This window comes from Electrona antarctica, assembly GCF_951216825.1.
Source record: "Electrona antarctica genome assembly, contig: scaffold_981, whole genome shotgun sequence".
NCBI lineage: Eukaryota > Metazoa > Chordata > Actinopteri > Myctophiformes > Myctophidae > Electrona > Electrona antarctica.
The window spans coordinates 1-12,631 of NW_027637900.1; the positions used below are offsets into that span (position 1 = coordinate 1).

At 47.2% G+C, this 12,631-nt stretch overlaps 1 protein-coding gene across 1 annotated transcript; it reads left to right on the forward strand.

Annotated features, from left to right (window-relative positions):
* Window positions 1–8,201: 8,201 nt before the first annotated feature.
* On the forward strand, window positions 8,202–11,154 carry LOC306918584 (calnexin-like; the record flags this gene model as incomplete). Its single annotated transcript, XM_079531476.1, has 2 exons — window positions 8,202–9,815; window positions 11,131–11,154. 2 exons carry the CDS (start codon window positions 8,202–8,204, stop codon window positions 11,152–11,154), a joined length of 1,638 nt encoding a protein of 545 aa, XP_079387602.1.
* Window positions 11,155–12,631: the final 1,477 nt, after the last annotated feature.

A 12,631-nucleotide genomic window follows, 5' to 3' on the forward strand; every position in this document is an offset into this window, starting at 1 on the left:
CAATCATCATCAACACACCACATTCCGTGCTCGGCCAATCAAATCATCACAAATTTAATTCCGGCCAATCACTTTTGGCGTCTTCGCATTTCTGTATAGGGTGTAACGCTGCTGTCAGAACCGTTACCATAGGTCACACTGTAACCCCCCCCCCCCCCCCCCCCCCAAACCACTCGCTGGGAGGAGTCTGAAAAATCCCACCCGTGTGAAGTGAGGGGCGCTATTATATTAAAGTCTAACTCATGTTGATATGGTGATGTAATGGTGATGTAAGACAAGCGGTGGCATTAAGTTTGTGTTAGGGGGCCCAGGCGGTGTTGTAACCGTCTGGGCACCCGACTGGTAATCCAGTCGCAGTGTGCCGCGGGTTCGACTCCCGAGCCCGACACGGCCTTTACTGCATGTCTTCCCCCATCTCTCTCCCGTTTCCTGTCAGCCTACTGTCTGTCCCTTCAAAAACCAATAAAAGGCGTAAGCCGCAAAAAAATATCTTAAAAAAAAAAAAAAAAAAGTTTGTGTTAGGGGACAATATGACGTGAATTATCCCTTCATTGTGTTAGGGGACAATATGACGTGAATTATCCCTTAATTGTGTTAGGGGACAATATGACGTGAATTATCCCTTCATTGTGTTAGGGGACAATATGACGTGAATTATCCCTTCATTAAGTTTGTGTTAGGGGACAATATGACGTGAATTATCCCTTCATTGTGTTAGGGGACAATATGACGTGAATTATCCCTTCATTAAGTTTGTGTTAGGGGACAATATGACGTGAATTATCCCTTCATTGTGTTAGGGGACAATATGACGTGAATTATCCCTTCATTAAGTTTGTGTTAGGGGACAATATGACGTGAATTATCCCTTCATTGTGTTAGGGGTCAATATGACGTGAATTATCCCTTCATTGTGTTAGGGGTCAATATGACGTGAATTATCCCTTCATTGTGTTAGGGGTCAATATGACGTGAATTATCCCTTCATTGTGTTAGGGGACAATATGACGTGAATTATCCCTTCATTGTGTTAGGGGACAATATGACGTGAATTATCCCTTCATTGTGTTAGGGGACAATATGACGTGAATTATCCCTTCATTAAGTTTGTGTTAGGGGACAATATGACGTGAATTATCCCTTCATTAAGTTTGTGTTAGGGGACAATATGACGTGAATTATCCCTTCATTGTGTTATGGGACAATATGACGTGAATTATCCCTTCATTGTGTTAGGGGTCAATATGACGTGAATTATTCCTTCATTGTCAATATGGCGTTTTTAAAACAAACATTGAACTAAAAACAAACATTAAACCTGTGTATAGGCCCTTCAAAACAATCACACCTGTGTGAAGTGAGGGGCGCTCTTATCATTGTATACATCATCATGCCTCATCTCATACTGGCCAATCAGAATGCCTGTTGCCTGTGATTGGTTAGCTGATTTGCTCGTGACGTAAATTTTCCCTTCAATGTCGACAACGTTTAATGTTTTGATGTTTAATCTACGTCATATTTAACGGAATTCTGATGTCATTTTTCCGTTCATTGTCAATGAGACGTGTGGGGACAAAAGCTGTTTATAGGAGGGGCTAGCGCCCTCTATGGGAGCAGCCTTATAATTCTATGGGAGCAGCCCTATGGAGCAGCCTTATAACTCTATGGGAGCAGCCTTATAATTCTATGGAGCAGCCTTACAACTCTATGGGAGCAGCCTTACAACTCTATGGGAGCAGCCTCTTATAACTCTATGGGAGAAGCCTTATAACTCTATGGAGCAGCCTTACAACTCTATGGGAGCAGCCTTATAACTCTATGGGAGCAGCCCTATGGAGCAGCCTTATAACTCTATGGAGCAGCCTTACAACTCTATGGGAGCAGCCTCTTATAACTCTATGGGAGAAGCCTTATAACTCTATGGAGCAGCCTTACAACTCTATGGGAGCAGCCTTATAACTCTATGGAGCAGCCTTATAACTCTATGGGAGCAGCCACTCTATGGGAGCATCCTTACAACTCTATGGGAGCAGCCTTATAACTCTATGGAGCAGCCTTATAACTCTATGGGAGCAGCCACTCTATGGGAGCATCCTTATAACTCTATGGGAGCAGCCTTATAACTCTATGGGAGCAGCCTTACAACTCTATGGGAGCAGCCTTATAACTCTATGGGAGCAGCCTTATAACTCTATGGGAGCAGCCTTATATAACTATGGGAGCAGCCTTACAACTCTATGGGAGCAGCCTTATAACTCTATGGGAGCAGCCTTATAACTCTATGGGAGCAGCCTTATATAACTATGGGAGCAGCCTCATAACTCTATGGGAGCAGCCTTATAACTAGGGATGTTGAAAAAAGTTGAAAATCGACTCGATTTTCGACTCATGCCTTCCGCGACTCAAAAACGTATGAGTCGAAAAATCGTTTTTATTTTTATTTTTATTTTTTTTGCGCCTGTCAGCGCCGCACCTCACATGCATGCCCTGGCTGCAGTTAGAGCGCCATCGTCCAAGGGTGTGGGGTGAAGGGGAAGGGTATCTTAGCAACACTGAATGCTCTGTCCCATTGGTCGTGTGCTCGTATCATGAGCCAATGGCTGCAGCTCTGAGCCCCCAGACCCCAGGTTCGCATGTCATTGCTCACGCTCAAAGACAGGTCCGCTCTGTTCTGAGCTGTGAGCGCTCTTCTCTTCTCGTGAAGAAAGCAGGACAGCGTTGTCAAATAAATCCCGCCGTCATTCATACTGTATTTATTCCCCGACCCGACATTAAAATACGGAACAACGTGCGTCCCGTATCAGTTCATTACGGGACTTGTGACAGGCTGCTGCAGACACTTGAGTTGGGACTAGCTGATAGCATAGCAGCCGATAGCGCCGCTGCTCCTTCAGTGTCGTTGTTTACAAAATAAAGTTTATTTTTTATTATTGGGCTTTGATCATTGATGCAAATTCTAAACATATGGATGCAGCTGCAGAAGTTGTGTTGCTTAAAGGAATGCATAGTTGCGTTCTCCTCAACTGCTGCGCAGCAACAACAAAAATAAAAAAATAAAAAATAATGGAAAATAAATAGGAAAAAAAGTCGATCGACTCGTCGATTTGCGGCCTCGATTTATCGATTGGCCAAATATGAGTCGTTTGGCATCCCTACTTATAACTCTATGGGAGCAGCCTTATATAACTATGGGAGCAGCCTTATAACTCTATGGGAGCAGCCTTATATAACTATGGGAGCAGCCTCATAACTCTATGGGAGCAGCCTTATAACTCTATGGGAGCAGCCTTATAACTCTATGGGAGCAGCCTTATATAACTATGGGAGCAGCCTTATAACTCTATGGGAGCAGCCTTATAACTCTATGGGAGCAGCCTTATATAACTATGGGAGCAGCCTTATAACTCTATGGGAGCAGCCTTATAACTCTATGGGAGCAGCCTTATAACTCTATGGGAGCAGCCTTATATAACTATGGGAGCAGCCTTATAACTCTATGGGAGCAGCCTTATATAACTATGGGAGCAGCCTTATAACTCTATGGGAGCAGCCTTATATAACTATGGGAGCAGCCTTATATAACTATGGGAGCAGCCTTATAACTCTATGGGAGCAGCCTTATAACTCTATGGGAGCAGCCTTATAACTCTATGGGAGCAGCCTTATATAACTATGGGAGCAGCCTTATAACTCTATGGGAGCAGCCTTATATAACTATGGGAGCAGCCTTATAACTCTATGGGAGCAGCCTTATATAACTATGGGAGCAGCCTTATAACTCTATGGGAGCAGCCTTATAACTATGGGAGCAGCCTTATATAACTATGGGAGCAGCCTTATAACTCTATGGGAGCAGCCTTATATAACTATGGGAGCAGCCTTATAACTCTATGGGAGCAGCCTTATATAACTATGGGAGCAGCCTTATAACTCTATGGGAGCAGCCTTATATAACTATGGGAGCAGCCTTATATAACTATGGGAGCAGCCTTATAACTCTATGGGAGCAGCCTTATAACTCTATGGGAGCAGCCTTATAACTCTATGGGAGCAGCCTTATATAACTATGGGAGCAGCCTTATAACTCTATGGGAGCAGCCTTATATAACTATGGGAGCAGCCTTATAACTCTATGGGAGCAGCCTTATATAACTATGGGAGCAGCCTTATAACTCTATGGGAGCAGCCTTATATAACTATGGGAGCAGCCTCATAACTCTATGGGAGCAGCCTTATAACTCTATGGGAGCAGCCTTATAACTCTATGGGAGCAGCCTTATATAACTATGGGAGCAGCCTTATAACTCTATGGGAGCAGCCTTATAACTCTATGGGAGCAGCCTTATATAACTATGGGAGCAGCCTTATAACTCTATGGGAGCAGCCTTATAACTCTATGGGAGCAGCCTTATAACTCTATGGGAGCAGCCTTATATAACTATGGGAGCAGCCTTATAACTCTATGGGAGCAGCCTTATATAACTATGGGAGCAGCCTTATAACTCTATGGGAGCAGCCTTATATAACTATGGGAGCAGCCTTATATAACTATGGGAGCAGCCTTATAACTCTATGGGAGCAGCCTTATAACTCTATGGGAGCAGCCTTATAACTCTATGGGAGCAGCCTTATATAACTATGGGAGCAGCCTTATAACTCTATGGGAGCAGCCTTATATAACTATGGGAGCAGCCTTATAACTCTATGGGAGCAGCCTTATATAACTATGGGAGCAGCCTTATAACTCTATGGGAGCAGCCTTATAACTATGGGAGCAGCCTTATATAACTATGGGAGCAGCCTTATAACTCTATGGGAGCAGCCTTATATAACTATGGGAGCAGCCTTATAACTCTATGGGAGCAGCCTTATATAACTATGGGAGCAGCCTTATAACTCTATGGGAGCAGCCTTATATAACTATGGGAGCAGCCTTATATAACTATGGGAGCAGCCTTATAACTCTATGGGAGCAGCCTTATAACTCTATGGGAGCAGCCTTATAACTCTATGGGAGCAGCCTTATATAACTATGGGAGCAGCCTTATAACTCTATGGGAGCAGCCTTATATAACTATGGGAGCAGCCTTATAACTCTATGGGAGCAGCCTTATATAACTATGGGAGCAGCCTTATAACTCTATGGGAGCAGCCTTATATAACTATGGGAGCAGCCTTATATAACTATGGGAGCAGCCTTATAACTCTATGGGAGCAGCCTTATATAACTATGGGAGCAGCCTTATATAACTATGGGAGCAGCCTTATAACTCTATGGGAGCAGCCTTATATAACTCTATGGGAGCAGCCTTATAACTCTATGGGAGCAGCCTTATAACTCTATGGGAGCAGCCTTATATAACTATGGGAGCAGCCTTATAACTCTATGGGAGCAGCCTTATATAACTATGGGAGCAGCCTTATAACTCTATGGGAGCAGCCTTATATAACTATGGGAGCAGCCTTATAACTCTATGGGAGCAGCCTTATAACTATGGGAGCAGCCTTATATAACTATGGGAGCAGCCTTATAACTCTATGGGAGCAGCCTTATATAACTATGGGAGCAGCCTTATAACTCTATGGGAGCAGCCTTATATAACTATGGGAGCAGCCTTATAACTCTATGGGAGCAGCCTTATATAACTATGGGAGCAGCCTTATATAACTATGGGAGCAGCCTTATAACTCTATGGGAGCAGCCTTATAACTCTATGGGAGCAGCCTTATAACTCTATGGGAGCAGCCTTATATAACTATGGGAGCAGCCTTATAACTCTATGGGAGCAGCCTTATATAACTATGGGAGCAGCCTTATAACTCTATGGGAGCAGCCTTATATAACTATGGGAGCAGCCTTATAACTCTATGGGAGCAGCCTTATATAACTATGGGAGCAGCCTTATATAACTATGGGAGCAGCCTTATAACTCTATGGGAGCAGCCTTATATAACTATGGGAGCAGCCTTATATAACTATGGGAGCAGCCTTATAACTCTATGGGAGCAGCCTTATATAACTCTATGGGAGCAGCCTTATAACTCTATGGGAGCAGCCTTATATAACTATGGGAGCAGCCTCATAACTCTATGGGAGCAGCCTTATAACTCTATGGGAGCAGCCTTATAACTCTATGGGAGCAGCCTTATATAACTATAGGAGCAGCCTTATAACTCTATGGGAGCAGCCTTATAACTCTATGGGAGCAGCCTTATAACTATATGGGAGCAGCCTTATAACTCTATGGGAGCAGCCTTATAACTCTATGGGAGCAGCCTTATATAACTATGGGAGCAGCCTTATAACTCTATGGGAGCAGCCTTATAACTCTATGGGAGCAGCCTTATATAACTATGGGAGCAGCCTTATAACTCTATGGGAGCAGCCTTATAACTCTATGGGAGCAGCCTTATATAACTATGGGAGCAGCCTTATAACTCTATGGGAGCAGCCTTATAACTCTATGGGAGCAGCCTTATATAACTATGGGAGCAGCCTTATATAACTCTATGGGAGCAGCCTTATATAACTCTATGGGAGCAGCCTTATATAACTATGGGAGCAGCCTTATATAACTCTATGGGAGCAGCCTTATATAACTCTATGGGAGCAGCCTTATATAACTATGGGAGCAGCCTTATATAACTCTATGGGAGCAGCCTTATATAACTACGGGAAGCTGCACTTTCACTTTGTGTTGACTTACTCCAGAGTCCTCAGTCCTGCAGCCCCACAATGGAGAAATTATCTTAGCTGTCACTAACCTCTCTACAATGCCATGTTATTCAATATATTAGTTTAGCACAAAATATAGGCTTTTCTAAACCAAGCCCTTATTCAAAAGTTATGTAGGCTGTCATTGTATTTTATGTGAATTAACTCACACTCACACAACTCATTATGATTTTCATCTCTGGACTGGGTCCCCAAAACATGTTTACAATATTTTACAACAGTAGGTACTTATATTTTGTTATTTAAAGCTGTGATTATTTATTTAAGAAGCACTGTTCTGAACCAATGTTCATCGGAAAATCATTTTTTTAATTGATGGCCTTCATGCCCTGGCACTTGGCCTTGTGCCCTCAAAAAGTTGACCACACTAAAGGCCAAGTGGCCTTGCCCCTAAAAGGATGAAATTCCAGGCCTGGTAGAAACACAGGGAAGGTTGCTCTATATTAGATTAGTCGATGGGTGGACTAGTGAAGAAACACGGGGAAGGTTGCCGTATATTAGATTAGTCGATGGGTGGACTAGTGAAGAAACACGGGGAAGGTTGCCGTATATTAGATTAGTCGATGGGTGGACTAGTGTAGAAACACGGGGAAGGTTGCCGTATATTAGATTAGTCGATGGGTGGACTAGTGAAGAAACACGAGGGGTTTTGTGCTCTCATTAGAAGGCGGGTGTAAGTGCCAGGCGGCGATAGTGCTGGCGGTGCGCTGAACACTCGCTCGCGCGTTCATTCAAACGCAAAAAGCGTCGTTCTTGATTGTGTTAACGAGCGAATCACGCACTCATGGGGCCTTTTGATTTGCTGTAGCGCCAGGAGGAAAGTCTGTCTGTCTATCATGCTATATTATGCCCATAAATGGAGATGCGCGTACTACACCGAAGTACAGTAGCACCCGTTGTAGTACAGTAGCACCCGTTGTAGTACAGTAGCACCCGTTGTAGTACAGTAGCACCCTTTGTAGTACAGTAGCACCCGTTGTAGTACAGTAGCACCCGTTGTAGTACAGTAGCACCCGTTGTAGTACAGTAGCACCCGTTGTAGTACAGTAGCACCCTTTGTAGTACAGTAGCACCCGTTGTAGTACAGTAGCACCCGTTGTAGTACAGTAGCACCCGTTGTAGTACAGTAGCACCCGTTGTAGATCCTGCACTGGTATACATATTATTCCTAATTTTGGAGACGTTTTCGTGACAACGTCTAATTTCGGGGGCATTTCGTGACAACGTCCGTCCCTCGGCCAATCGCGACGCGGCAACGGAACCCTGTGACGTCGACGCGGGGGGGGGGGGGGGGGGGTGTCGACTTAAAGGAGAGCGAGCGACCCGGGAACGTCGCACTTTGCACGGAGTCTTCTCACGGTTCGTTCCAGAGCATCGTTAAGTGATAATCGTAACACAAAGTCGCTGTAATCCCACCGCCCCCCAAGCAGCAGGAAGTAGGAAACAGGAAGCAGGAAGAAGCATCATGGAGCTCAAGGTCAGACTTCGCTGGGCCGTCCTCCTGGTGGGCGTGGCCCTGTGCCTCGGCCTGGCCGCCGCCCCCCACGCGCCGCCGGCGCTCCCCGGTGACTATTTCTTCGCCGAGTCCTTTGCCCGCGGGACGCTGGACGGCTGGGTGATGTCCAGTGGGAAGAAGGCCAACGCCGGCATGGCCACGGCCTACACCAAATACGACGGGGAGTGGGAGGTGGAGGAACTGGCGCTCGCCTCCTCTGGGGCCCCCGAGGGCCCGCTGCGCGGAGACGAGGGCCTCGTGCTCAAGTCCAAGGCGGCGCACGCCGCCATCTCCGCAAAGCTCCGCCGTCCGTTCGTCTTCGACGCCGAGCGTCCGCTCGTCGTCCAGTACGAGGTGAACTTCCAGCGCGGCATCGATTGCGGCGGAGCCTACGTGAAACTGCTGACCCACGACCCCTCCGATCCCGCCGGCCTGGACCTGGGAGGGTTCACGGACCGCACGCCCTACACCATCATGTTCGGGCCCGACAAGTGCGGGGACGAATTCAAGCTTCACTTGATCGTCAAGCACCGGAACCCCGCCACGGGCGAGGTCGGGGAGCACCACGCCAAGAAGCCCGCCAAGCAGATCCGTTCGTACTTCACGGACAAGAAGACCCACCTGTACACGCTGGTCCTCCAGCCCGACAGCAGCTTCCAGATCCTGGTAGACGGTGAGCTGGTGAACAGCGGCAACCTGCTGAACGACATGATCCCCGCGGTGAACGGGCCGGCCGAGATCGACGACCCCGAGGACTCGAAGCCGGCCGACTGGGACGACCGGCGCACCGTCCCCGACCTGGACGCCGTCAAGCCCGAGGACTGGGACGAGGACGAACCCCGGGAGGTCCCCGACGAGGACGCCACCATGCCGGACGGCTGGCTGGAGGACGAGCCCGAGAGCGTGGAGGACCCGGACGCCGCCCGGCCCGAGGACTGGGACGAGGACATGGACGGGGAGTGGGAGGCGCCCGAGATCGGCAACCCTCGCTGCAACGCCGAGGACACGCCGGGCTGCGGACCCTGGACGCTGCCCATGGTGCCCAACCCGCTCTACAAGGGGAAGTGGAAGGCGCCCAAGGTCGCCAACGCGGCGTACAGCGGCGAGTGGAGGCCGCGGAGCGTCCCCAACCCGGACTACATCGAGGACCTTCGTCCGTTCGCCAGGCTGAGCCCGCTGGGCGCCGTGGGCCTGGAGCTGTGGTCCATGTCGGAGGACATATTCTTCGACAACTTCCTGATCACGAGCGACCGCGAGGCCGCCGAGCGCTGGGCCGAGCAGGGGTGGCGGCCAAAGAAGGAGGCAGAGGACGCGGCGGCCGGTCGGGCCGAGGCGGAGGAGGCCGAACGCGGCAACAAGGGGCCGGCCGGACGCGCCGTCGACTGGGTGTTGGCCAATGGCTTCTACGCCGCGGTGCTGCTCATCGCGGCGCTGCTGCCGGTCGCCGTGCGTCTCTACACCAGCAGGAAGGGGGGGAACGTGGTCCCCGCAGCCGCCACAGGGGGCGCCAAGACCAACTACAAGAAGACGGACGAGCCTCAGCCGGACGTGAAGGACGAAGAGGATGAGGAAGAGGAGGAGGAGGTGGAGGAAGAGGGGGACAAGAAGAAGAAGGAGGAGGAGGAGAAGGACGCTGTGAAGTATCAGCAGACGTACAAGTGAAGAACCGTCTCTCTGAAAGAACATTCCTTCAACGCAGTGTTTTGTACAAACCTTTGCACATCGAGGCTCATTTGAGGCCACAGACCATCGTTTGATTGAGATTTATCCTCTCGGACCCCCAAGAAAGTAAAATATTGTGTTGTCCTTGGATGAGATGAGAATTATTCTACATTCTCTAAAACGTGTGTAGACTAATTTAAATTGACTAATACAGGTTTCATTTTACACTCTCAAGAGTAAAAGATCTATAAGGGTCCATTTGGTTGCCAACTCTTCCATTATTTAGCCGCATGGGGACCACCTGGAACCCCCTCAAGGACCGCTGGTTGAGAAGCACTGCTTCAAGGAACCTGAGAGGAGCAATGATGCTTATTTGGGACACTAGAAATTGGAGATGAGAGAAAAGAAAAGAAGAAAAAAAGAAAAGAAAAAAGAAAGAAAATCATAAAAAGAATATATATATAAAAAAAGTTCCAATTTCAATTTTAACTGAATTTTTTTCAACCTCGTGTGCACGTATATTTCTTTTCAGTCTTTTTTTTTTTTTTCAGCGATCTCATTTGCCGCTGCAGTTGGTTGGAACGACCTCATTGGCTGCTGCAGTTGGTTGGAGCGATGTGTGTTGAAGGAGGGGCGGAAGAATTCACATTGGGAGAGGAAGTACGCCGGAAGAGTGGAAGGCTACGCTACGTCACGCTGCCACTCAAGTGACTACTGGCCAATCACAGCGCATCTTTTCCGGGACTTACAGACCCGAACATGCGCTCTGTGACGCACACTCATGCTTCCGCGGGGGTGGGGCTTCGCAAGGAATCTGGGGAATGTTTTGCCCCCTGGTGGTGACACCAGTTACTTCTGAAATAAAGAATGTTTTGCCCCCTGGTGGTGACACCAGTTACTTCTGAAATAAAGATGGCTGAATGATAAAAGCAGGTCTCTGAATATGAATATACCTAAACATCGCATGGTGTCAGAAGTGGGAATATATTCTTGAGCTTTTTGACGCTGATGCCGACATCAGTCTGTATTTACTGAACATCTGAGGAGAAAAGGAACGAGGTCCGTCCCTGGACTCTCAAGGTTCAAGGGATTCTAGAAATGGACGCTTATACAAGTCTAACTCTGACAGTGGACAAACTTGACCAAATGGACCCCAACAGAACCATGTGTACACCGTCAGATCCCTGTCTAAATCCCTGTCTTTTTTTTGTTTTCTTTGTGTCACTGTTGGCAACAGAAACCAAAGGACCTAAATGGGTAGAGATCTCTCTGCCTGGCTAACAGGAGGTAGAGATCTCTCTGCCTGGCTAACAGGAGGTAGAGATCTCTCTGCCTGGCTAACAGGAGGTCCTAAATGGGTAGAGATCTCTCTGCCTGGCTAACAGGAGGAGATCTCTCTGCCTGGCTAACAGGAGGAGATCTCTCTGCCTGGCTAACAGGAGGAGATCTCTCTGCCTGGCTAACAGGAGGTAGAGATCTCTCTGCCTGGCTAACAGGAGGTTAAATGGGTAGAGATCTCTCTGCCTGGCTAACAGGAGGAGATCTCTCTGCCTGGCTAACAGGAGGTAGAGATCTCTCTGCCTGGCTAACAGGAGGTAGAGATCTCTCTGCCTGGCTAACAGGAGGTAGAGATCTCTCTGCCTGGCTAACAGGAGGTAGAGATCTCTCTGCCTGGCTAACAGGAGGTTGTGTCCTGCTAACAGGAGGTTAAATGGGTAGAGATCTCTCTGCCTGGCTAACAGGAGGTTAAATGGGTAGAGATCTCTCTGCCTGGCTAACAGGAGGAGATCTCTCTGCCTGGCTAACAGGAGGTAGAGATCTCTCTGCCTGGCTAACAGGAGGTAGAGATCTCTCTGCCTGGCTAACAGGCAGAGAGAGCAGGTCCTTGAACAAGGCACCTTCAACACCAACAAACGGAAATGAGTAATAAGTAAAGTAATAATATTATTTTCTAAATGAAGTATGAGTAATAATAGTATTAGCAACGAGCATTACTTCCTAAAACATAGCAGACACAAATCAATCTTTTTTTCTTTTCTTTTTTTCGCGCAGGGTCTTGACAATTTCCTTTTTTTTTTCTTCTTTAAAAATTGCACCACTCACTTGTGAAGTGGTTGTGTATGTAAATAAATTATGGCTGTGTAAATAACGGAGTTAACTGAGTTAATTCATTTGTGAAATGAATTAGATTTAAAAAAAAATCACACCCGTGTGAAGTGAGGGGCTCTTATCATTATACATAATCTCATGAACAACTGAATGTATGTGATTGGTTGGTTTAGCCCATTAGCTCGTCTACATATGATGTCAATTATCCCTTCATTGTCAATGGAATTTAATGTTTGTGTTGCCACAAATTTATGTCATATTTGGCAGACATTTGACCTAATTTCTCCTTTCATTGTCAATGGCAAACATTCAGACGTGTGAGGACAAAGGCTGTATATAGGAGGGGCTAGCGCCCCTCAAGAATGTAATGTATGTATGATCTATTACATTGCATTACCCACACTGTACATGATTTGGTGTTCATATTCAGAACGGGTAAAGGTCTAGTAGAATTAATTCTGGATTCAATAGAAGTCAACGAAGGAGGTTTAATCTGTAAACCCCAGAGATCTGGGTTTGTGACAAACTGCAGGTTCAAAACGCAAAGCCAGACCAGACAGAGCAGCAGTCTACTCAGCGGGGTGGGGTGGGCGGAGGCTATGGTCTGGAATCCAGACTACTATGGTCTA